This window comes from Pristis pectinata, chromosome 6 (genome assembly GCF_009764475.1).
Source record: "Pristis pectinata isolate sPriPec2 chromosome 6, sPriPec2.1.pri, whole genome shotgun sequence".
Taxonomy (NCBI): domain Eukaryota; kingdom Metazoa; phylum Chordata; class Chondrichthyes; order Rhinopristiformes; family Pristidae; genus Pristis; species Pristis pectinata.
Window position 1 is genome coordinate 62,741,536 of NC_067410.1, and position 27,710 is coordinate 62,769,245.

At 42.1% G+C, this 27,710-nt stretch overlaps 1 protein-coding gene across 1 annotated transcript in view; it reads right to left on the reverse strand.

Annotated features, from left to right (window-relative positions):
* Nucleotides 1-27,710, reverse strand: part of LOC127571840 (erythroferrone-like) — a 73,891-nt gene that overhangs the window by 13,125 nt on the left and 33,056 nt on the right. Inside the window, exons 2-6 of the mRNA XM_052018586.1 lie at nucleotides 27,198-27,311; nucleotides 22,269-22,371; nucleotides 14,231-14,433; nucleotides 13,435-13,543; nucleotides 4,895-4,985 (exon numbers count right to left, since the gene is read on the reverse strand). Of these exons, the coding sequence (XP_051874546.1) occupies nucleotides 4,895-4,985; nucleotides 13,435-13,543; nucleotides 14,231-14,433; nucleotides 22,269-22,371; nucleotides 27,198-27,311 (620 nt within the window). The remainder of the gene's footprint in view (nucleotides 1-4,894; nucleotides 4,986-13,434; nucleotides 13,544-14,230; nucleotides 14,434-22,268; nucleotides 22,372-27,197; nucleotides 27,312-27,710) is intronic.

The window sequence follows — 27,710 nt, forward strand, 5'->3', positions numbered from 1 at the left end:
GCTATGAACTTGCACCCCAAAATCTCTCAGTACATTAGTGCTCCAAAAGGTCCTGTCATTTACTGTATACTTTTCTCTTCCATTTCATCTAAAATGCATCAGCTCATAACTGTCCGGATTAAACTCCATCTGCCATTTCTCCACACACATTTCAAACTGAGATCTATCCTGCTGCATCCTTTGACAATTTTCCTCACTATCCACAATTCCACTGATTTTCATGTCCTCTGCAGACTTTTTAATCAGATAATCTACATTGTCATCCATGACATTAACATACCTGTATATTACAAACAATATAGGCCCCGGCACTGATCCTGTGCAACACCACTAGTTACAGATCTCCAGACAGAAAAACATTTTCTCTAGTACTACCCTCTGCCTTCTAAACCAAGACAATTTTGGATCTAATTTACCAACTCACTGTGGATCCCATGTGACTTAATCTTCTGGACCATCCTACCATGAGGGACCATGTCAAATGCTTTAATGAAGTCCATGTAGAACAACATCCACTGCCCTACCCTCATCAATCATCTTCGTCACTTGCCTAAAAATCTCAGTCAAATTTGTGAGGCAGGATCACCCCCTCACAAAGCCATATTGACTATCCCTAATAGCTCAGTGCTTTTCCAAATGCAAGTAAATCTGCTCCTATAATTTCCCAACCACTGATGTAAAGCTCTCTGCCTATAATTTCCTGGTTTGTCCCTGTTGCCCTTCTTAAACAAAGGAACAAAATTGGCTATTCCCCAGTTTTCTGGTACCCCTACAGCTATAAAAATCTCTGTAAAGATCCCAGCAATATCCTCCCTTGCTTTCCTCAATATCCTGGGATTGAACCCATCAGACCCTGGGGAGTTATCCACCTTAACGTTTTCAAGACACCCAACACCTCCTCCTTCTTAATAACGACATGCTCTGGTTTCAAAGCAATTTCCAGGCACAAATGCGCACTCTTCAATTACCGCCACATATTAGTATATAAGAATGATAAGAGACAGTACATTTGGGGTGTAATGTCAAATATGAAAATAGGTTTGAATGTAGTAATTCCTTAAAAATATCGATATCACATTTGTTTTTAAGGAAATGTGCAAAGTAAAATAAGGAACCAAGTACATAGCCATAGGAAGGGTATCATTAAGGTGGAAAGGTTGCAGAAGAGATTCGCAAGGATGTGGCCGGGACTAAAGGGCTTCAGATATAAGGAGAGACTGGACAGGCTGAGGCTTTTATCCCTGGAGCAAAGAAGGCTAAGGGGTGACCTTATAGAGATATATAAAATTATGAGGGGCACAGATAAGTTGAATGGTCAGAGTCTTTTTCCTAGGGTAGGGGATATTAAAAGTAGCAGGTATAGGCTTAAGGTGAGGGAGGAAAGATCTAAAGGGATTTGAGGGGCAAGTTTTTCACACAGAGGGCGATGGGTATATAGAACAAGCTGCTAGAGGAAGTGATGGAGGCAGGTAGAAATACAACATTTAAAAGGTACATGGATAGGAAAGATTTAGAGGGATATAGGCCAAATGCAGGCAACTGACACTAACTCAGGTAGGCACCTAGTTTGCCATGAATGAGTTGGGCCGAAGGGCCTGCTAACATGCTGTATGACCCTTTGACAGCTTAGAATGTTAAACCTAGTTAAATGCAATATATTGTTATTGCTTTTGTGGTGTACTAGTTATGGGCGTACTCTCAATGGTGTGTTCAAATCCCAGCAAAAATTGTAGATGGTGTATGACTGTAATGTAACAAGTGAGAATGAATTCCCCCTCTAACCTGGAACTCCCCCTCTAACCTGGAAATCCATGTGCTTCATATGGAAAGACGTATGTTTAGCTTATCAAACACAAGAGTTTGTTTCACACTCATTCTTTTCCATCTGGTTGTTGCTTGTCCAGACAGGAAAATACAGAACTGCATCAGGGATAAGAGCACCAAAAGACTGCAGGGCCAATCATTGCTGGTGAAAGAGGCTCTGTTTGAGCTCTCAGACAGGACTGAGCTTTGTTTGAATTTTTGTTGCAGACAGCAAAAAGGATGAGAGGAAGATGCAGAGATTATCATCTGTCCACAGTAACTGCAGATCCTGTAAATAGATCTCATTCAGATCATTCAAGCACAGCATGGGGACTGTGAGCTGTTCTTCCTTCCCAGGTTCTGGGAATCTGCCCTAGTACAGGAAAAAAGACCCTTTCGAACTATTTCTGAGCATATTAAGCTCGGGCAGATAAGAGAATTCAGTGCTATGAGTTAAAGCTCTTTCCATTTCAATTTTTTAGAGTAAGTACAGTCGGCTTATTGCTAGTTAAATGCAGAAGAACTTGCAAGGCAAGTTCAAAGCACTCTATGACACCACATTTATCTCTTTCCTGGTGAAAATGTAAAGATCTCTCTTTATTATCACTCAGGGTGCTCCTAGCTCGATTAGGTGCTGAGTAAGCATGTCTCTGCACCATCCCAGGTGCGATACACCAAGAATGGAAATCAAAACACTACAGATGCTGAAAATTGGTCATAAAACAAGAAAGTGCTTGAATCTCTCAGCAGTTTAGGCAGAATCTGTGGAAAGAAAAACAGAATTAATGTTTCAAGATGAAGAACCCTCATCAGAACCAATGAAAGCTCATCCGATGAAGGGTGTTTGACATGAAAGGCTAATTCATTGTCCCTAACAACAGATGGTGCCTGACCTGGTGAGTGTTTCCAGCATTTTCTGGTTTTATTTAGGTATACCGTATTGGATAGAAAGTAAATATCTCATTACATTATCTATCCATTTCTTTGTTGAGGCAAAAGTGATATTGGCCTTTATCTCAAATGGGCAAGAATGCAACAGAATGGAAATAATATATAGCTGCACAGATGATCATCAGGGTATTCTGTTCAACACTTTGCGTCATGCTAAATAAAAGGTATCTAGGAGGGCATGCAGAACAAGTTTGTCAGTATGATATCGAGGCTAAAGGAGATGAATTAGCAAACAGGTTTTGTTAACTGGGTTTCTACTTTCTTGAGTACAGGAGTGATCTAATTAGGCAGATAGGAGGAGGGTTTTCCTCCAGTAGTTGAGGTCAGAGCAAAGGAACAAATAAGTAGAACTGTACTTTTCAGGGAAGCTGACAGTTAGCACTTTCCCACACAGAGAGAAGTAAAAATATGAGAAATTAACCCCCAAAACTCAGATTTTCAGTCAATGAGTCTTTCAAAGGATGTGGGGCAAAGATGGGTGTGTGTTGGAGTAAAATTAGTCATCATCTAATTGAATGGCAGAACAGGTTTGAGGGACTGAATGGCCAACTCCTATTCTTGTGTTCCACAATACAGTTGAGGTATTATACTGTTGTATTATAGTGACACATAATTGTAGCGCCGTGCTAGTGTATGGTGGTAATAGAGTAGCATTATATTGCAATAATAACAAGTTTGCAATGTCATTGTTTACTGGAATAGCTATTTGAATCCAAATAGGTTACTGGGAAAGAAAATTCCATTCTTTATAGGTTCATGGTGTGTTTGCTCCTAGGTTTCACTAGCACATTCAGGATTTACTATCTATGAAATGTAAAGCAGGATATCCAGGAGACAGCAGCATGTGCAACAACATGTTCCACCGTATGGCACCTTAGGGTGAAATTGATCTCCAAGGATCACACAAAACAAGTTAGTAATGAAATGTCGATTTTATAATCATCCAATGTTCTTCTATTCAAATTATAGAACAGAAAATTGAGTGGGCTTAATAACTGACTGGTGAGTCATAAATATTCCAAGATCAGGTTCATGGCCCCTTTAGTTCTAGTGCTTTTGGCATGTGAGTATTGGTGTCAGAAATGATCTCGACGTTATATTATACAGCAACAGTAAGAACTAATTGTAAAAAGCAAAAAAAAAGAGTGGAAATCTGATTTAAAAAAAACAAAATGCTGGAAATATTCAGCAGTTCAGGCAGCACCTGTGGAGAGAGAAAGAAATGTAACTTTCAAATCCATGCCTTTTCATTTGAACAATTAGCCAAATCATGTCTGTGAACTGGAAGAGGAGGAGAAGGAGACTACCTTGAAGCTATGGTGAGTTATTGGCTAGAGCAACTGATAATGCTATTATCAGCTACCAGCATTCACTTACTGTTGGCTGATTGTCACTTACTGTTGGATGGATGGTTTGTGTTGTACAGATGGGGTGCTGCTAGTTTCATAGATGTTTCCAGAATTTATTGAATTATGTAATGTAAGGTTATCGGTCAGAATCATTAATTCTGTTCCTCTCTTCACAGGTACTGCCTGACCTGATGAGTATTTATAGTAAAAAATCAGTTATACTGTCAGTTTAGGTCCCTCCAGTTTTGAGGAATCAACCCAAGTCACCTCACCCTTCAATCCAATTTCTTCTGTCTCGAACACAGTCTCTTTAAATTTTACTTGATTAGATTTAATCTTAAAAGGCTTTGGCAGAATAGTTCCGGAGAGATCATTTTCCCTGGCTGGAGTGTCTCAGGGTAAATGGTCAGCCACTGAGAACTGAGATAAAGAGAAGCCTCTTCACTTGGAAGGTGCTCACTATCTTAGAATTCTCCACCCCAAAGGGCTTGGTTGTTGAGTACATCCAAGACTGAGATCGACAGATTTTGGGGCATTAAGTGGTGGTGTGGGGAAATAGAGTTGTGATTGGTCAGTGATGATCTTATTGAATACCTAAATAGCCTTGAGAAAGCATGTGAACCACTACACTTCTTTAATTTTGTATATTTACATCCTTGCCAGTAGATTCCTAGTGTTGGATTCCTATTCCGTATCTGACACCTTGATCTAGATATGCTTGAATTTGCTTGTTGTTCTGCTGCTGGATTGTATTTGATGGTCCCATGGCAACAGTGGATTATCACACTTACACATTGTGCTGACATAGAGATTCAATGCAGATGAGAATTCGGATATTATCTTGAGGCCTATTGTGCCTTCTTCTTTGATGCTCTCTGTGTTCTGCAAAATAAAAAGAGGAAACACACTGTTACCAGGGCAAGCATGAAGTCCTCAGGTCAGATGTAGGACTGCCAGTATAGTGCCACCCAAGGCAGAGTCATAACTGCTGTAGAGGAGTGAAGTGACCCTTGTAATCCACCACTGCTGTAATGATCTTCCATGCAACAGGATATGAAGAGCTGAGCTCACGGCGTCCCTGCAGAGAGCTTCGCAGTTCATAAAATCAGCATTGCAGTGTCTGTAGCTCTAATCTAAAACCAAACCTAGTCTCAATATTGTAACTTTAAAACTACTGGATTTTCATCACAACTTATCTGATTCACTAATGTACTCAGGAGAGGAAATCTGCTGTCCTTATCCAGGCTAGCCTATGTGTGACTCCACACCTATCTTAACTCCCTCCTCAACTAAGGGCTGATTAGAAATGGAGATTGCCAGTGATGTCCATGTGAGCCTCCTTATTGACTGTTTGGGATCAGAAGCCTCATAGTTGTAGTTCATCACATAGCCTGTGTGTGGTCATGTGACTTCTTCATTACCTGTAACCTCGGTCTATCAAGAGTGTGCTCAGAGGAAGTGTGCAGATCACATCCAGGTTTTACTAAACCTCAAAGTCAATAATAGCCATTCACCTTTGGTAACCGTTCCTACCTTTGCTCCCTTGGAATAGTAGAAGATCTCTTAACAGTCAGCAGTGTGACATTAGATGGTTCCATAAAACAGTAATATAAAGATATATTTAAGGGTGTCAAATAGTGCAATAGATCTTGGCTCTCTTGATGATATGCTACCTAGGTCCATTGTATTCCATGCAGAACAACAAATGACTCACATGACACAGAATGTTCATGCCTTTTACGCAGTACCTCCTTGGAATCTCTAGCCCATGACCACTCAAAGTGGAAAAGGAGCACATAGGATGATAGTAAGAACCTTGACCCCCTGCATCAGGAGCACGCAGATGCCCAGTGTGAACCACAGAAGGAACACGCCATCTCCCAAACTACTGACCCATCTATCCCACCAGGCACACCTGTCCCATCTGTGGAAGAATCTACAGTTCCCATACTGGTCTCATTAGTCACCTCAGAACTCAAAAAACCAGGCTAGAAGATCCTGAGGGACAGCCTGAGAAGAAGACGCAGTGGTAGTTAACCTCACTCTAACTCTAGTGAGTTACCTTAAGCAAGTTCAAAAATGTTGACCATATAGTTCAAGAAAACTTAAATGAAAACATCAGTCGGTGCCTTAGGTAAGATTTTCTGGCTGTAAATCAATGTCACTGCACATGCTCAGCAGTCAGAATAAAGTTCTGGAAGTCTGTTGTCCCTACAATGAGGTTTTTCAGTACTCTGAATCAGAAAAATGTTGGGCTAGGCTATAGAATTTTGAAACCCATTTCCTGACCCTTTCCCTATGACTCTCTAGTATTTATTCCTCAAGTACTTATCCAATTCATTCTGGAATAATCTGGTTCTCGACCCTTGCAGTTATGCATCTCTTTATTTACTCTACGGATCAGTGGTTCCCAAGCTGGTGACCATTCCCACCCCCCCCACCCCCCCCACCCCCCTCCAGGTGAAGATGAGGCTTTCATAATATTGGGATAATTTAGGTAAAAAGTTCACAAAAAGTTAAAAATTAAAAAAGTTAAATAAAAATAGCTCTGGCCATCAGGCTGCCACCAATCTTCTTGAATCCCCAGGGCAGCCCTAACTCCTTGAAAGAAAAGGCCTATTATTTCATTAAAAATTTATTGAAAGGAGTTGGACTAAAACTACATGTGAGCACGTAGTTCTTTCATACAAAAAGCTTGGTACCCACTGTCTAGGCACATGATTCATAGGAGACTGAGGTGTGACCTTACAGAGGTGTATACAATCACTAGGGGCATGGATAGGGTGAATGCACACTGTATTTTTCCCAGGGAAAGGGAATTAAAAATGAGGGCATAGGTTTCAGATGAGAGTAGAAAAGTTTAAAAGGGACCTGAAGGGCAACTTCTTGATGCAGAGGGTGGTAGGTATATGGAACAAGCTGCCAGAGGAAGTGGTTGAAACAGGTACAATTGCAACATTTAAAAGACACTTGGACAGGTTCATGGATAGGAAAGGTTTAGATGGATATGGGCCAAATGCAGGTAAATGGGACTAGCTTAGATGGGCTTCTTGGTCGGCATAGATGAGTAGGGCCGAAGTGCTTGTTTCTGTGCTGTATTACTGTATGACTCTATGACTATGTTTAATCAGTCTTCTCACTGCTTTAAGATTGATTCTTGTAATACCAGGTTTTGTCATTTGAGCAGAGGTCAACCGAACTAGCCCAGACTCTCTTGAGCTTAGACGAATGAGAGGTAATCTCATTGAAATGAATAAGACTTCTTACGAGGCTTGACAGAGTAGGTGCAGGGATGATTTCCCTCACTGCAGTGTCTAGAACCAGGGATTGCAGTCTTAAAATAAGTCGTCGGCCATTCAGAACAAAGAGAACAAAAAATATGTTTACCCAGAAGCAGTGAATGTTTGGAATTCTCCACCCAAGAGAACTGTGGATGCTCATTCACTGAATATATTCAGGACAGAGACTGATAGACCTTTAGATACTAAGCAAATCAAATGATTTTGGGTTAGTGCAGGAAAATGTGCTGAAGTAAAAGATCAGGCACAAGGGGATGACTGAATGACTGACCTATTAACATTGATATTTCTTACGTTCTGTGTTTCTGATGAGAACTAGCCCACCTTCTCCAGGCTAGCCACACAACCGTCCTTCCTACCTGTGTTCTCTGTCTCACCATGTGCAGATCCCTCTTTATCCTACCCTCTAAAGTATACAATTTCAGCATTTGGGTAGTTAGCTGTAACTATGAGACAGAGTGATGGTGCCTCACCATCTTCACCTTTCTCTTCCTCCTGCAAGCGGGAAGTTTCTGGTTATTGGTATCTGAACTGCCAAAGGGACCAGGATTGGGTTGTGATCGGGAGGGAGGAGAAATTGAGCAGTTCATGTTTACACCTTCTACGGTATTGCTGGTGATTCAGAAGAGAAGAGTTAGGCAAACAGCCACCCTCATCATTGGTTGTTTCTGTCCTATTGATGCCCCCTTCCCAGGATGGCCAGCAGATGTTGTCCTCCACTGAGGGTCAAGGATGCAGACACACTTGTCCCCTTTAGATTCATTGCTTCTCCATCACTATTCTCCATCTTTTCTGCACAGAAGAATGAAAATTTGAACATCAGCAATAAGTCTGAGTGACATGACTGCCAGAGTTGAATAGCTGCCAGACACTGTGACCAGTGAGTTGTCGGTATGACGTTTACACACAGTGTGAAAGTGATATAAATTATTTGAAATTTGGGGCAGAATATTAATTGATAGTCGATACTGTCAGTAGATGTTGTGCAATAAACAAAGAATGAGACTCATGGTACAGCCAACCTTTTTGGATGCACATTACTCTTTCAGTTTAGGTGATAAATTATCCTTTAAATATCACTAGTCACTTGTAATATTGATAAATTGTGCTATTTTAAGTTGATCATATTCACCTTGATTGTGAAACTTCCAATATTGTACTCATGCTCTGAGAGCAAGATACCTGGTGTTGAACTCCACCACTACTTATTCACATTGCCATCTGGAAAACCTCTTCCTCTTCCTGTGCCTCCCCTGTGTGCAAAGGCTCACCAGCTTCTCAGGGGCATTGAGGGATGGGCAGTAAACATTGGTCTTGCCAGTGACACCAAAAAAATGAATAAGTAAAATAAAAGAACAATTTCCTTTCTTCCACCTCTTCCATCAAGACCTCCAGTGCAGTGTATTGGGTTTCTTAATTGTGTAGTCATTGCTCAGAGTATCTAGGTCAGACTCTGTTTTCAAATGACAATCCCATTTCTTCCAATTACAATACTGTTCCCCTTTAACTACAGGCCATCTTTAAGTTGCAGTAACCAATCTGGAAATCAGAGGATCTGCCAATGTTTGCAGTCTATGACTAGCACAGGTAGTGTTGAGCACATACAGGATGTATGCAAAGCAGCAGGCAGCATGAATTCACCAGGCTTCTTGCTATACATGGAATGTATGTGAGGAATTAACTGGCAAGGTTAATTGCATACTGCATTTTTTACTCCTTGTTTAACAGTAGGCCAATATTTTGTACAGAGGTTAGGAAATGTCAATAGCATTGCTTTGATCTTAGCTAAAATATTGTGCCCACTCTGGACACTATGGTTTAAGAAGGATACTGGGTCTTTGACAGCGATGCAAAGATTTACTGAAGTTTTCTGGTGATGCAGGATTTCAGTTGTGTGGGGAAATTGGCAAATTGGAATTGTTCTCATTACAGCAGAAAGGATTAAGCAGAGGTTTGATTTGAAGGAGATTTTGAGATATATGACAGTTTTTCTACAGAGAAAGAGATATTTGGCTCGAGGTTGTTTGCCCCCTTTTGCTCATGCCTAGTTTGATCTTCTGAGAAGATATTTTATTGGACAAAAATATTTTAAAAGTAGCACTATGACACATTGCACACCAATTCATTTGCTGAAAGAGATCATTGCAATTCACATCAGGAGCTCACAGCTACCAGTCTTTGCCACACTGACCCCTGAGAAAGTGATCAAGTAGAGTCATAGAGTCACACAGCATGGAAACAGGCTCTTTGGCCCAACTGGTCCCTGCTGACCAAGATGCCCCATCCAAGCTAGTCCCATTTGCCAGCATTTGGCCCATAACCTCCTAAACCTTTCCAATCCATGTACCCGTCCAACTGTCTTTTAAAAGTTGTTATTGTACCTGCCTCAACCACTTCCTCTGGAAGCTCATTCCACATGGATACCACCCTTCCTGTAAAAAAATTGCCCCTCATGTTCCTCTTAAACTTTTCCCCTCTTGCCTTAAACCTATGCCCTCTAGTTCTTGATACTGCAAACTCTAGGAAAAAGACTGAGTGCATTCACCCTATCTATGCCCCTCGTGATTTTATACACAATCACCTTTCAGTCTCTGTAACATCTCCTCTCAGTTTCTTATGCTCATAGGAATAAAGTCCTAGCCTGTCGATCCTCTCCCTATAACTCAGTCCCTCAAGTCCTGGAAGCATCTTTGTTAATCTTTAATGCATTCTTTCCTATTTAATAACATCTTTCCCAGAGCAAGGTGACCAAAACTGAACACAACGCTCCAAGTGCGGCCTCACCAGCATCCTGTACAACTGCACCATGACCTAACTTTTATATTCAATGCCCTGACTTGATGAAGCCCAGCATGCCAAAAGCCTTCCTCACCACTCTGTCTACCTGTGACTCCACTTTCAGTGAACCATGTACTTGTACTCCAAGGTCCCTCTGTTCTACAACATTCCCCAGGGCCCTGTCATTCACTGTGAAAGTCCGACCTGGATTTGACTTTCCAAAGTGCAACACTTCACACTTAACCAAGTTAAACTCCATTTGCCATTCCTCGGCCCATTTACTCAGCTGATCAAGATCACCCCATAATTTTTGATAACCTTTTTCATTGTCCACTATACCACCTACTTTAGTGTCATCTGCAAACTTACTAACCATGTCTTGCAAATTCTTATCCAAGTTATTGATATAGATGACAAACAACAATGGGCCCAGCACCGACCCCTGAGACACACCACTAGTCATGGGCCTCCAGTCCAAAACAACCTTCCACCATCACCCTCTGCTTTCTACATCAAGCCAATTGTGTATCTAACTAGCCAGCTCTCCCTGGATTCCATGTGATCTAACCTTCCAGAGCAGCCTACCATGTGGAACCTTATCAAAGGCCTTACTGAAGTCCATATACACCATGTCCACCGCCCTACCCTCGTCAACTTTCTTGGTCACATCATTAAAAAACTCAATCGTTCGTAAAGACATGATCTCCCATGCGCAATGCCATGCTGACTACCGCAAGTCAACCTGTCTTTACAGATGTATGTATATCTTATCCCTCAGAATCCTCTCCAGTAACTTTCCTACCACAGATGCTAAGACTTACTGGCCTATAGCACCCAGGTTTTTCTTTGCCGCCCTTCTTAAATAAAGGCACAACATTTGCTACCCTCCAGTCCAACGGCACCTCACCCGTGGCTAATGATAATGCAAGTATCTCAGCCAGGGCTCCTGCAATTTTTTCTCTAGCCTCCTACAGTGTTCTTGGATAAACCTGGTCAGGCCCTGGAGATCTGTCTACCTTCATAACTTTTAAGACATCCAGCATCTCCTCTACTGTAATACAAACTAACCCCCAGATCTTCTCATTTACTTTTCTAGTTCCGAATTCTTCATGTCTTTCTCCACGGTAAAAACAGAGGAGAAATATTTAATAAGTACCTTGCCCATCTCCTGCAGCTCCACACAAAGATGTCCCCTTTGGTATTTGAAGGGCCCTATTCTCTCTCTGGTTACTCTTTTTCCCTTAATTTATATAAATATCTCTTTGGATTTTCCTTAATTTTTTCTGCCAAAGTTACCTCATGCCCCCTTTTTGCCTTCCTGATTTCCTTCTTGAGTACACTTCTGCATCCCTTATACTCCTCCAGGGGTTCACTTAATCCCAGCTGTCTGTACTTGACCCATGCCTCTGTCCTGGCCAAGGCCTCAATATCCCTCGTCATGCAGGGATGATACTCCTACCAGCCTTGCCCTTCACTCTAACAGGAACATGCAAAACTTGAGCTCTCGCTATCTCACCTTTAAAAGCCTCCCACTTGCCTGTGGTCCCATTTCCCGCAAACAACTTACTCCTATCAACCTTTAAGCTCCTGTCTCATACTGTAAAAATTTGCCTTGCCACAATTTAGAACTTGAACCTGTGGACCAGTTCTGTCCCTTTCCATAACTATTTAAAAACTATTAGAACTATGGTCACTGGTCCCAAAGTGCTCCCCCACTGTCACCTCAGTCACTTGCCCCGCCCTATTACCCAAGAGCAGGTCGAGCTTTGCTCTCTCCCTAGTAGGGCCATCTATATACAGCCCAAGGAAACTTTCCTGAATGCACTTAACAAAGTCCACCCCATCTAAGCCTTTAACAGTATGCAGTCCCAGTCTATGTTAGGAAGGTTAAAATCCTCTACTATAACAACCCTATTAGTCTTACAACCCTGCACAATCTCCCTGCATATTTAATCTTAAAGAATCTTAAAGGATCTTAAAGAATCCACAGATCAGCTACAGAAAGGCAGTCACGGAGGTGAGGGAAAATGTGAAGGAGGTGCAAAACTGTAAATGCAGTGCTCGTGGCCAGTCTCCTACTTGATGCTATGCCCTTATCAAATCCTGTACTGCAAGTACCACATGCCACTGTAAAATACAGGATAATGAGCCTGACAGGCATTGCAGCATCTTGCATCAAACGGCATGACAGAAATGCTGCAATCATCAAGGGAACACACACGATGGTTTTGCATATTGCAGAGGCTCTGATTATGCCATATTACATCAGGAAAACTTTAACTCATGTTGTATTTGCTGCAGACTTTTCTCTTTGTATTTTTGGTAGCTAATTAGCAAGGTCCTAAGTTGCACCTTAATGCACCAATTTGTGAAAATATCTGCTGGGCACACTATGACATCATTATCAGTGTGACTGAACAGCGGACAAACACCAGGAACAGAGCTGCCCGAGCATTGGTGGGTGTTAATTAACCCAGAAATCATTACTGGTGCAAACTAACCTGCAGTAAGCTGCTTTTATATACAATTTACACATTAAATATGTGTACACATGGGTCCAATTTCAAATCAATTGTTTCCACAAGCAGGTATTTCAGAAAAGAACATAGTCTTATATAATTTGTTTATATAAAAGGAAAATAACAAGGTGAGATTTTAAGTTCAACCACTGGTATGAATAAAAATGAATGTAGCTGTTCCCCGTTTAATCTCTCACAATCTGATGAAAATGGAGACATTTGACTGTTTTGTCAGATTGCATTGAGATGCATTAATCACTCTCCAACCTGAAAAAAAAGGTGGGTTTTGATTTAGTGTGATAGTGTATAACAAGCAGTTGCAAGTTGGCAACTCCTTTTTTTAGAGTCACAAAAGACTGCAGATGCTGGAATTTATAGCAAAAAAACAAACCACTGGAGGAAATCAGCGGGTCAGGCAGCATCTGTAGACCGAAAGGGACAGTTGACGTTTAGGGTTGAGACCCTTCATCAATTGCCCCGAAATGCCAACTGTCCATTTCCTTTTACAAATGTTACCTGAGCCGCTGAGTTCCTCCAGCAGTTTGTTTTTAACTTCTCTTTACATCTTTCCTTGGGAAATAAACTTGGGAGAGAATCAAATTCACTATTACCCATTTTATACAACTATACAACTCTTCTAGAGGTCCAGATCTACCCCATAGTTCTGCACACTCCAGTAAACTCATTCAGCCCTTATGGATTAGTTAATTCCATATAACCAGTTCGTGTACTTACCGATATGGAGGTTGGCGGAGAACTGATAAAACCCGGCCACTGGGGCCACGTACTGGCCGCTGGTCAGATTCAGGCCAATTCCTCGCAGAAACATACCGTCCTTCTCAGGCTAAGAGGAAAGAAGTTTGTTAAATAACTCAGCCAGACTCAGCTTCAACATTTCTCCAGCAATAATTCCAACTGAGCAACTTATAAGGATTAAGACTCCAGAATACATACTTGTCAAAACCCTGTAACAATAGCTTAATTACTTTCATGATGTATGAAACCACTACAACTTAACATTGTTCATCTGCAGAACATCATACCAACATCTCAAAAGTTCACAGAGGAATTCTAGACCAAATGCAACTGGAATAATTTCACCTGGAATTCATTTAGTGATTAGTTGGAGACCTCCATTCCATCGGTCTGGGTTGAATTTCAATTCAGATCCCAGGTCAATTGTGCAGGATGACAACCAAATAGAGGTGTGAATTAGCCAATGTGATCTGCACCATGTTCACAACTTAAATCCTCTCGCCCATCCCCACAAGGACCCCCAATGGCCTCTGTGTGTTGGCTGCCAAGCTTCTTTGCTAAATGACTATTGACCTGAAATAATGGGTCTGTATCATGCTAGAATCAGGCCAGAGGGGACAGTGCTAATTCCACTCCATAATTTCAGCTTTCGAACCACCCAGTTATACTCCATCAATTATTCAGTGATTTCATAGACAAAATGTATGTGTTTATTCATCTCGCTAACATTGGTGTAAAGTGGTATGATAGTCCTTTACATTAAAAATGCACTCACGATATGAAAGTTCTGCAGCTCCCTCAGACTTTTTCTGCTCATCACAAGGTCATCCTTTAGCTTGCAGTGAAAGGCTGCTTCCAGCCTGTGATATTGTCCCATCTCCCTGGGTAACAGGGGATGATAGGCAAGACTGTCCTGAATCCCTGGACATTCCTGGCACTTTTCCTGCAAAGCAATCCTATTTCTTTCTTCAACCACTTCTGCAGAAATAAAATTAAACTGGATGAAGAAGGATATTATATCCAGCATCTTTATTCATACTAATTCCAATAACTATGGGATCTTTCTTCTGATAGTTTTGTTTCCATTATTTTTCCATTCCTTCACTATTTTCCATTTTCTAATAGTCCCATGATATGCACTGTACCCAGCAGAAAAGTTGTGTGGCAGATTTGTGCTGATTTTCATCTCTACTCACATACATCATTTGATATTATGCATTGAAGCATATATTAAACTGTACAATTGAAGCTAATTTGAGGAATGTCAAGTCATGAGGGAAAATACAAGAAATTGTATGAGATAAGTAGGTTTGTAGAATCAGTTGATGCCATTCAATACAGGGCAAGGTGAAACAAGAAATGAAATGATGTTAATGTTCAGCGGTCCAGGCAGCCTTTATGCACAGAGTAATGCAAGTCAATATTTGAGCTCTGACCTCTTTAATAATTATGCATATGTAAACATGTTATCACAACAAGGTTGGAGGCAATCTACCAGCTGGAAAACCCTTCACATTTAAGAAGTACCAGAATTAGGAACTGTTGTGCTAGAACCTACAAGTGTGCAGATCGAGAACTGGGGTTTATACTAAATAGTTCTTGGCTGGCATTGACACTGCAGGTCGATTTGCTTACTTCTGTGCCAAAGGCATGCATAATTGTGAATAGTCATGTAATTAGAAATTAAATAGACAAACAATATAATAAAATAAAGCTGAATATAGTGGATGTTAAAGTGAAAATTAATGGACTGCAGTAGAAGTTACAGGGAATGTTAAATGAAGCTGTAATGGAGATTTAATGGCATAATATAATGTATGTGAGGATGTCCTACAGACTGAAAGAGAGGTACAATACAATGTGAGACATATAGGTCTATAATGGTGAGGGTTGCTGTGTGTAATAGTTATATAGCTTAAGGAAGATTAAAGGGCACACTAAAATTAATGGGCCTGTAACCCAATCGAAGATTAACCAATATCCTGTACAGATTCATTATTATCTCCTTAATTCTATTGTTTACCATTAGTGCATATAAAATCCATGTCCAATTTTCCCTTTCAGAAACTCTTTTGACTCAAGAATCCTACATCTTTGCACCTTAATTCCTAGATTAGTATTGTTACACCCTTGCACTTTGTAATTGCATCACTTGATCTAACTATCTATTCTTTAGGCATTTCTATTTCTTCATTCCATGAAAATGTTAATGTTTATTTCCATTCTCTTCATCCCAGACCTGTCACAATGGTATAAGGGAATGCACATTGGAGATTTAATGGCTGGCCTTCATTAGCCAAGGCATAGAATATCAGAGCAGGGAGATCATGGTACAACTTTATAAAACATTGGTTAGCCCATAGCTGGAATATTGTGTGCAGTTCTGGTTGCCACACTATAGGAAGGATGTGAATGGACTGGAGAGGGTGCAAAGGAGATTCACCAAGATGTTGCCTGGGATGGAACATTTCACTTATAAGGAGATTCTGTAAGACTGGATAGCCTGGGTTTGTTTTCCTTGGAGCAGAGGATGAATGGGCGGTGGGGTGGGGTGGGGGAGGGGTGGGAGGTTGACTGATAGAGGCATACAAAATGATGAGGGGCATTGATGGGGTGGATAGTGGGAAACATCTCCCTATAACAGATACATCTGAAACTATAAAGCATACTTTAAGGTGAGGAGTAAGAGGATTACAGAGGATCTAATGAAAACAATTTTAACCCAGATGTTGGTTGCAATCTTGAAAATACTGCCTGAGAAAGTGGTGGAGACGGAGACTCTAACAGCATTTAAACAGTATCTGGATGAACACTTGAATCGCCAAGGCATGGAAGGCTACAGAGCAAGTACAGGTGAATGAAGTTGTATGAGCATAGAACATAGAACACTACAGCATAGTACAGGCCCTTTGGCCCACAATGTTGTGCCAACGTTTTATCCTGCTCTAAGATCTATCTAACCCTTCCCTCCCACATAGCCATCCACTTTTCTATTATTCATGTGTCTATCTAAGAGTCTCTTAAATGTCCCTAATGTATCTGCCCCCACAGCCTCTGCAGGCAGTGCGTTCCATGTACCCACCACTCTCTGTGTAAAAAACTTACCCCTGATATCCCCCTTATACCTTACTCTAATCACCTTAAAATTATGTCCCCTCGTCTTAGCCATTGTCGCCCTGGGAAAAAGACTCTGACTGTCCACTTGATCTATGCCACATCACCTTGTACACCTCTATCAAGTCTATCTTGTACACCTCTATCTCATCCTCCTTCTCTCCAAAGAGAAAAGCCCCAGCTTGCTCAACCTATCCTCATAAGACATGCTCAACAATCCAGGCAACATCCTGGTAAATCTCCTCTGCACCCTCTCTAAAGCTTCCACATCCTTCCTATAATGAGGTGACCAGAACTGAACACAATACTCCAAGTATGGTCTAACCAGAGTTCTATAGAGCTGCAGAATTACCTTGAACTCAATACCCCGACTAATGAAAGCTAACACTCCATATGCCTTCTTAACAACCCTATCGACCTGCATGGCAAACTTGAGGGATCCATGAACTTGGACCCTAAGATCCCTCTGTTCCTCCACACTGCTAAGAGTCCTGCCTTTAACCTTGTATTTTGCCTTCAAATTTGATCTCCCAAAGTGTATCACTTCAGACTTATCTGGATTGAACTCCATCTGCCACTTCTCAGCCCAGTTCTGCATTCTATCAATATCCTGTTGTAATCTACAGCAACCTTCTACTCTATCCACAACACCACCAACCTTTGTATCATCTTCAAACTTACTAACCCACCCTTCCACATCCTCATCCAAGTCAATTATAAAAATCACAAAGAGCAGGGATTCCAGAACAGATCCCTGCAGAACACCACTGGTCACCGACCTCCAAGTAGAATACACTCCATCTACCACCATCCTCTGTCTTCCATGGGCGAGCCAATTCTAAATCCACACAACCAAGAGTCCCTGGATCCCATGTCTCCTGACTTTCTGAATAAGCCGTCCATGAGGAACCTTATCAAACGCCTTACTAAAATCCATGTACACCACATCCACTGCTCTACCTTCATCAATGTGTTTTGTCACATCCTCAAAGAATTCAATCAGGCTCATGAGGCACGACTTGCCCCTCACAAAGCCAAGCTGACTGTCCCTAATCAGCCAATGCTTCTCTAAATGCTCTTAAATCCTGTTTCTAAGAATCTTCTCCAATAATTTGCCCACCACTGAAGTAAAACTCACTGGTCTGTAATTGCCAGGTTATCCATACTCCCTTTCTTAAACAAAGGAACAACATTTGCCACCCTCCAATCATCTGGCTCTACTCCTGTGGCCAGAGAGGACGCAAAGATCGTCGCCAAAGGCGCAGCAATCTCTTCCCTCTCTTCCCATAATGACCTTGGATATATCCCGTCCAGCCCCAGTGACTTATCTATCCTAATGTTTTTCAATAGTTCCAGCACATCCTCTTTCCTCACATCGACATGCCCTAGCAAATCGGTCTGTCGTATACCATCCTCACAAACGTCAAAGTCTGTCTCTCTCTGGTGAATACTGAAGCAAAGTATTCATTAAGGACCTCCCCTACCTCTTCCGACTCCAGGCACATGTTTCCTCTTTTATCACTCTGGTCATCCTCCTATTCTTCACATATGTGTAGAACGCCTTGGGGTTTTCCTTAATCCTACTCGCCAAGGACTTCTCATGCCCCCTTCTAACTCTCCTAATTCCATTCTTAAGCTCCCTCCTGGCTCTCTTGTAACTCTCCAGAGCCCTGTCTGATCCATGCTTTCTAAACCTCAGGATGAGCGCTTGATGGTCAGCATGGACATGGTGTGCCAAAGGGCCTGTTTCTGTGCTATATGACTCTATGACTCTAGATCAATGGTTAAAAAAATTCATTAGTCAATAAAACACCTAAAATGGTGCTGCAGTCTGTCCCAGTGTTGTGATTGTGAGACTTCCATTTGTGTACTTCAGTCAAGTAGTCTTTTCCCATTAATGTTTAGTAAATACAAGTATCTTCAGCAAATTTGTGCGCCTGTGAAGTTGCAGAAGTTAGAGAATGAAGAAGGCAATATGTCACTGCATCTGACACTTGCGTTCACCAACCCAGATCCTCACAGCTTGCCTACTGTTGAGTTTAGAGGTGGTATTTTGTGGTGAATCATCAGGCATTAGTGGGAACTAAGGGGAAAAGGTAGAGATTTGGCAATTTCCCGGAGGGTGAGGTCACATTGCCAGTTCTGCAGACACAGATGAGAACTATAACACAGTGGTCCGTAAGTAAAGTGATGAGTACACACACAGAAGTGCATGGAGGGCAGTTTGAGAATAAACTGAGGTGAATGGGGACTCTTTCAATGAAACCTAGAACATAAATCAGCAGCAGGACTAAAGCCCATCAAGCCTGCCCTGTCATTCAATATGATCACAGCTAATCTCCCTCAGCCCTCCTCTTCTGTGGCAATTCCCCAAAGTCCTCAATTCCCTGATCTTTCAAAAATTTATCTACTTCCTTTTTTAAATGCCCCCAACCTTTACACCCTCTGGGCTAGAGAATTCTAGAGATTCACCGCCCTCTGCAAGCAGAAATTCCTACACAGCTCAGTTTTAAATGACCACTCCCTCGTCATGTAACTATGTCCTCTCATTTGAGATTCTCCCATGAGTGGAAACATATAGACATCTACCCTATTATGGCCCCAAAAGATCTTATGTGTTTCAGTAAGATCACCTCTCGTTCTTTTAAACTCCAAAGAATATAGATTTAGTTTCTTTAGCTGCTTGTGGTAGGATAACTCTCTCACCCCAGAATTAGCCTAGTAAATTTCTTTAGGACTGCCTCCAATGACAGTATATTCTTTCTTAAATAAGGGGACCAAAACTGTACACATTACTCCAAGTGTGGCCTCACCAACATCCTAAACAATTGTAACAGTACTTCCCTTTTTCTAAACTCCCACCCCTTTGCAATAAAGGCTAATAGGCCATTTGTCTTCCTAACCACTTGTTGCACCTACCTGCTAACTTTTTGTGATATTTGCACAGGGACATTCAGATCCTTCTGTACTTCACTCATCTGCAACCCTTCTCCATTTAGATAACAGTCTGCCTTTAAATTCCTTTAATCAAAGTGCATGATCTCACACTTTCTCCCATTTAAATGAATTTGTCAAAGTATTTCTCATTCACTCAACCTATCTATATCTAGTTGCAGAATTTAGTTGCATATTGTCATTGCAATATGCCCTTCCACCTATTTTGAGCCACTAACCTGTAAAAGACTGCTCCTACAATCCTGTTGTCAACCTTTCAGACAATGGAATTGCTCTTGCACCTCTAACATGCTCTGCAACCATAGTAATCAGTTCCTTATTCAGGTACTTTCTGGTTAGTGGTAATAGCCATAATATTTCTGTCAGGGAATAGGCAATTATATTGTTGCTGAATATTAAGCTGAAATTGAGAGTCTTCCACTTTATGTAAGTGATCATTGTCAGATGCAATGGTAATTTGCCATTTATCATTCTATCCAAAAGTGGAATCGTCTTGCTGTATTTGGGCTTGGAATTTTGATTGTGGAAGGGGCTGGATCCGTAAGTGAACCTCAGGGCTATAAGGCACGCTCTACCTATGCACTTAGAATGGGAGACACAAGAGACTGCAGATGCTGGAAACCATCTGCTGGAGGAACTAGGTGAGTCAAGTAACATCTGTAGGGGAAAAAGAATTCCTTTCCCTCTGAGTTCCTCCAGCAGATTGTTTGTTGTATCTAGGAAGGTCTCTTCTGTTGCAGCAATGGCGTTTCTCCCCTTTTTTCTTATCCTCTTTTTCTTTCTCTTCTTACTGCCTCTGGTCCATCAAAAGCAATACTGCCCAATTACAGGAGCAGTAAAATGGTGGCCAGCACCTCAGGAAGAATAAGTCATATCGTGTCCCACATACACAGTGCTGATCGTGAACATATTTTGTTGCTGAACATGCAACAGCTGGATGCTCAGTGAATGATAGCCTTTGCACTTCACAATGAGCTTCAGGTTTACAAGTGGACCTCAAAATGCCACATGAATGCAGTCTACACCCATAAACCTTTGGGATGCCTTTAATCTGGGTAATTCCACATGTGAACGTGGGCACCTGCCAGTCTTTACTTAAGGAGCAGGAGATGACTTACTTTCTTCCTGAGTATAGAACATCTCTGAAGTTGTGTTTATAGCAGGGAGTACACATGGGAAATGGGATAGGGGCCAGCTTTTGCAGCCTGGAATGACCCAGACGCCAGGATATTCCAAGTGACAGTGACTTTCAACTCTACGGGAGAGCACTCCAGGTACAGTTATGTAGCTGGACCTCTCCCTGCAGAAGGATGCAGACGTCTATCACCACTGACTTAGAAAACCTTAACCTATGGATGCAATGGTTCTTGTACAGTGAGAGGTATGGCCTCCAGAGTCTTTCAGAAGATAGACCTCCCCAGCAAAGTTCCAAAGACACAGATGGATTTGCCTGGATTAAAGGTGTCCCAAAAACTTAGGGGTGATAGCCGGCATGACTCCACTGGTATCCTTGGCCCCTCTCCTCCTGACAAAGGATCCTTGACCTGAAACATTAACTCTGTTTCTCTTCCCACAGATGTGGCCTGGCCTGCTGAGTATTTCTAGCATTTTCTGTTTTTGTTTTAGATTTCCAGCATCTGCAGTTTTCTCATTTTCACCCTCTCCTCCTGCTCCTGGACATGCACTGATAAGGCACCAGTAAAAGCAGCCATAACCTCACTCTCCACTGACTGGCAGTCTAGAGCCTTCAGCCCATGGAATGAAATGAGTTCTCCTTCAGTTCAATCTCCAGAAAATTGGGAATTAATTGATGATTCTTTCAAATAACCTGAGCTTGTGCCTGTTAAGACCTACTTTCCTTTGTATGATCTACACTGGATATTAATAAATTACCCACGATTCAATTCATAAGCCATCATTTGGGGTTGCGCATGGCTTTATGTCACCCTTCCATGCTGTATATGTTTTGTGTGTAGGAACAGCATGCACACGGAGATCAAAAATAATATTGTGCCCTAGGTCTCAGTTACAAATGCATATAAAAATCGTGATATGTGATTGAATTTCTAGGCTTATTTATCTCAGTCTATTATTGTGCCATTTATTTTAAGTCTTAACTTTCTTGCTGTTTATTATAAATACAACCAGTGTTTCTATGGTGCCTTTAGCGTAGCAAAATGTCCCAATGTACATCACGGGTGCAATATTAAACAACATTTAGCATTGCGTAACAAGGAAACATTAGGATAGGCGAACAAAGCCTTGGTCAGAAGAGCAGGTTTTAAGATGGAGACTAGCAAAGTTGTGAAAATCTGGGATAAGGGTCTTGGCAGCTGAGGGCAGGCCTGCCATGGTGGAATGATTGAAATCAAGGCATTAGAAGTGCTGGAATACAGACTCCAAGAAGGAATCTGGGTCTTGAGGATTTTACAGAGGTCGGGATGGACAGAGCAATGGAGAGAATTGAAAACACTGAAGAAAGGCAGGAGGACAACAGGAGAGCCTTAGAGTGGCTGAATCTGACAGTAACAAAGGCATGGAAGTGTATGTCAGCAGAGGTGAGTGAGGTGGGAGTGGTGTTGTGGTGCAGCAGGGCAGCATCTTCCTATTTTAGAGGATATGGATTCAGAAGACAGTCCCATTTTTGGCCATTTTGATCTCCATCTGTATTTATTTTACTTACAACTGTCATCAGCATTTATCACAGTAAACTTCAATGACTAAATTATCAAATGTGACTTTACCTTTTAGCATCTCTTTGAATTCTTTCAGGAGCACTTCATGTGTGACAACAGCCCCTGGAGGTCCCTGAGGTCCAGGGGGGCCTGGTGGACCTGGAAGACCATGCTGGAAAGTACAAACATAAAGACCTGTTAGGTAGACATCTCTTAGGGTTTAAAGCCTTATGTGTGAAGGAATTTCTCACCTCAACCCCAAATGGGCAGTGCCTTATTCTGAGGTTATGTCTCCAGTGCTGGACACTTCAGATAATGGAACAGCCTCCTGTCCATCTCTCTTAAATCCTAAGGTTCTGAGGGGCTGCAGCTAGTTTCCTTCCATCATTTTGATGGGAGATTCTGCCAGTCCCAGCATGGCAGCTGCATCATTTTGCTGGGCGTTTCACCAATCTTCCACAAAACTATGGATATTCTAATGCAGCCTAAGGGGAAATCTGGAGAGGAGCAGAGCCCTGGGAACAAGTGACCAGGCATCGCACATTTTCAGTAGTGACCCTTTCAGAGACTGAAATTGTTTAGTGGGAGTGAGACTGAGAGTGGGGGTGGCAGCTGCAAACTCGATGTGGCTGTACTGATCTAGGTAAATGAAGAGTATTCCATTACTGCTGTACATCTTGTAGATGTCAGAAAACCTTTGCGATGAGAGGAGATGAGTTATTTGTCACAGGATACCCAGCCTCTGACCTGCTCTTGGAGTCACTGTACTCATGTAGCTGGCCTGTTGGGTTTCAAGTCAATGATGACCCCTAGGATGTTGGTGGTGAGGGACTTGGCAATGGTAATGCCATCGAATGTCAAGGATAGGTGTAGATAGTCATTACCCTGGCACTTCTGTGGAGTGACTGTTATCTGCCACTTATCAGCCAATGCCTGAATGTTGTCTGAGTCTTGTTGCATGCAGGCAAAGCCTGCTTCATTTGCTGAGGAGATTGGGAATGGAATTGAACATTGCGCAATCATCAGCAATCATCCCTACTTTTGACATGATGGAAGATCACTGAAGAAGCAGCTGAAGATGGTTGGTTCTAGGACACTGCCCTGATGAACTCCTGCAGTGAAGTCCTGCAGCTGGGTTGATTGACCTCCAACAAACACAACTGTTTTCCTTTGTGAGGGGAATGGAGTGTTTTCCCCTTAATGCACAATGACTTCAGCCTTACCATGGCTTACTGGGGACTGTGCAGAGCTGATCCCTTCCAATACAGTGTGGATATATGAATGGCATTGAAGTCCCTACCCAGACTACATCCTTTGCCCTTGCTACTTTCAGTGCTTCTTCCAAATGCTGTTCAAAATGAAGGAGCACTGATTCATCAGCTAGGTTAATCAGGAGGAGGTTTCCTTGTCCATTCTTGACCTGATGTTTGGAGACCTCATGCGATCTGGAGTTAATGCTGAGGACTCCCGGGTTTACTCCTGCCCATTTATCCTGTACATAGGTCTTGACATGGTTAGAGATTGTGACAGAAGACTGTAGCATATTGGCTGCAGGAAATGATACTGTGAGTACCATCAAATCAAGTCGTGGCTTGACTAATCCGTGGGACAACTTTCCACATTCAGAGACCACTGCTCAGATGTTACAAGGAGGATTTTACAAGGTTGTTTGAGCTGAGTGACTTTATCTTGACTAGATCTAATGTCTTGATTGATGCTGAGTGGTCCATTTGGTTTTATTCTATCGCATCTAGTTCACTTGAAATCACCCTGTGCTCCAGGAGGGACCATGACATAAACCCATTTCAGAGTCAGTGACACTATTGGGAGTCATGTTTAGGTAAGACTAGGTAGTGACTTCAGGCTTCCTTCCCTGTAGGATATTCATGAATCAGATAGGTTATTGTAACAATTTTGTTGTTGTCATTCCTGATATTGGCATTTTTTAAAATACATGATTCTAGATTACTTAATTAGCTGAGGTTAAGTTCCCATATTTGGATTTGAATTTGTATCATTACTGGAATAGACCTTTGAATTACGAGTCTAGTAGCTTTACCATGTGCCTCCTTTTTCTGAAGAGCTAGAGTGAGAATTTCGAAATGGCAGCAATGTCAAACTAGGAACTATTGTAAGTGATGGAGAACAGGTTTGCTGATCTGAAGTTGTCCAGCATTGTCTATTTTTAATACCAGCACTTTCAACAATTTGTGTTTGTTTTAAGATTAAAAAAATCTCAGGTATATCCTCATTTTATGCATAACTTGCCACCAACATTGATTTACACATTTCAACACTTCAGCTTGGTTATTGATGATTGCTTTTCAGTTTGATTGATTAAATTGGATTAGTTACTACCAGATGATGTAAGCACAGGAAATAGACTCTCATCAATCTACTGGTGCCTCTACACTAAGTTCACATCTAAATTCTCAGCCTCCCCTCATTCATCGCTGGATGAATGAGAAATTGTCAATTCAATATAAAGTTGTGTTTTCTCACTGAAAGCTGCTTCATGAAAACTGAGGATAACTTGATGTGAACAGCACATGACTCATAGTCATGCAACACAGACATTGGTCTTTCAGCCCACTGAGTCCGTGCTGACTATCAAGCACCCACTAATCCACAAAACTCTATTTTTTTCAATTCTCCCCACATTTACATCAACTCACCCTGAATTCTACCACTCACCTACCCACTCGAGGCAATTTACAGTGACCAGTTAATCTACCAACCTACATGTCTTTGGAATGTGGGAGGAAATTGGACCACTGGAGAAAATGCATGTGGTCAGAGAGAGAATGTGCAAACCTCACACAGACAGCATTGCAGGTCAGCACTGGGTCTCTGGTGCTGTGAGGCAGTAGCTCAACTAGCTGCTAGTGCCACCCCTAAACAACTCAAAACTTACGATAGACCACACAAAGGTCCCTCCTAGACAAAGGTTGTTTTCAAGTGACGGATATATCTGAGTAACTCAACACTCTCAATGATTAATTCTTCCTGCATTTCCTGTATCTTCACCCCTGGACTATCTCTGACATTTCTCATCCTTTCCTGGATCTTTCTGTCTCCACCTCAGGAGACAGACTTGACACTGACATTTTCAATAAATCCACTGACTCCCACCGTAACCTCGATGGTACATTCTCCCATCCTACCTCCTGAAAGGATGCGATTCCTTTTTCCCAATTTTTCCAACTCTGCTGTATCTTTTTTCAAGATGATGCCTTCTGCTCTAGGGTTTCTGCAATGACCTCCATCTTCCAGAAGCATGAGCTCCCCTCTGCCATAGTTGACGGAGCCCTCAGGTGGATTTCCTCAATTTCCTGCACATCTGCTCTCCCCGCCCTCTCCAAGACAGGACAGCAATAGAGTTCTCTTGGTCCTTACCTTTCCCCTCCACCAGCCTCCGTATCCAACACATCACCTAAGCTACTTCCACCAGCTCCAACGTGATCCCACCACCTGTCACATCTTCCCCTTTCTTCTTTCTGCTTTCTGCAGAAACAACTCCCTGGTGTGGTTATCCCTCCCCACCCACCTACATTTCTCTGCAACTATTGGAGGTTGCCTCCTCCATCACCATCATCCAGGGACCTAAACGGTCACATGCACCTCCTCCAACCTGGTCTACTGCATTCAGTGCTCACATTGTGGCTTCCTCTATGTTGGAGAAACCAAGCGTAGACGGGCAACTGTTTTGCAGAGCACCTGCACTCTGTCCGCAACAGTATCTCAAGCTTCCATTTGCATTCATTTTAACTCTCCTACCCACTCCCACACCAACCTGTCTGTCCTTCATTGCTATGGAGAGGCCAAACACAAATTGGAAGAACAACGTTTCATATTCCACTTGAGTAGCTTACAACCCAATGGTATGAACATTGAATTTTCCGATTTCAGGTAACCCACACCCCAGTGTTCTCCCCACCACACACTCACCTGTCCATCTAGTTTTTTTCTCCCTTTATTCACCTTTCCCATCTCTTCCCCCGACATGGTTCCATCTGCCCTTCATCCCCTTCCCCATCTGGTTCCATCTATCACCTACCAGCCTCCATCTCACTCCCCACCAACACCCCCACCCTCGCACTACTCTGTACTGGAATTCTTTCCTCTTCCTTCTCAGTCTTGATGCAGAGTCTTGAGCCAAAACATCGACTTACACCTTTCGCCTCCACAAATACCACTTGACCTGCTGAGTTCTTCCAGTGTTGTTTTTTTTTGTTTCAGATTGCAGCATCTACAGTCTCTGTTGGCTTCACATCCTTTGTTCCACCACTGGGGATGGGGCCTTTGGCTGTGTTGACCTCTTGGTAAATCCTTCTTTGAATTTTCTCTCCATTTCACACTGCACCTTGAAAGGCCTCAAATTTCAGCTTCCTGACCAGAGTCTTGAGACCCTCTACTCACTTCCGCTTCTGTGGCTTGGTGCCCACTTTCGTTAAGTGATGCATCTTGGGGCTTTTATCAATGTTAAATGCACTCTAACCTCAAGGCAGTCAGGTACACAAATCAATGAATGAAGCTCTAGATGTGCGGATACAAATATCCAGGAATGCAAATACAGCAAGGAGGAGGGGGAGGGGAGGTTGGAAGGTTTGAGAGGTGGCTAAGGATCCACTGATCATAACAGCCAAGTTGTTCTTGTTGTTGGTTTAGTCTAGGCTGGCTGCCTAGTCTAACCAAGTTTTTCTTTTGAACATATGACTATGAGCCCAATCCATAGCACCCACTCATACATTCCTCAGTGATGTTATCTTCCTGAGCAACCAGTTTTCACTGCTTAACACTTAAACCTCTTACTCTTTCACACCACCACTCCCACCCGTTGTGAGATTGACTCCTGGTGGTTCTCTGTTTATTGCATTCGGTTCACATTAAACTATAAACAGAACTGTAGACATACAGATTTCAAATGAATTAATCCCATATCCTCTCAAGTATGGACATGTCACCTCCCTGTCTCACCCAACGCCTTGCAGCAATTACCTGTGTTTTACATGCTCTTCCTTTGTTCCTCTTCCTTTCATTGACTCCCTTCTCTGAGTGCTCCACAAACAGAAGCCAGCTATCGCGTGGGTCCACAGGCAAATCCAGTAGCTGCTGGAGAGAAGATGAAAAATGAGGCTGGAATTCAGATCCCAAGAAAAAAAACGGAGTTATGGAATATAGTCATCAATTGGCAGGGTCTGCAAAAGCTTTAAAGGAGCTGAGAATGAGCTAATTCAGGTAACATTTGGCAATGTGCCCTGTGGAACTTGAAGCTTATTTCATTACTATTTTAACTCAAATGTTTGGAGCAATATTTACTACTCACATTCTTAGACTAGGTACACGTGGGTTAAATAAAGAAAGAGGCTCCCTCAATACTGGACCAACAAGCTCTCTCTGGTGAAAAACATCAAGTTTTCCCAGGTCTGATGAAGAATGTGTTAGATCCAGAGTAAAGTTGTCTGTGGCTAATAAGGATGTCAACAAAATTCTGGTGTGCTTAAAAAATAA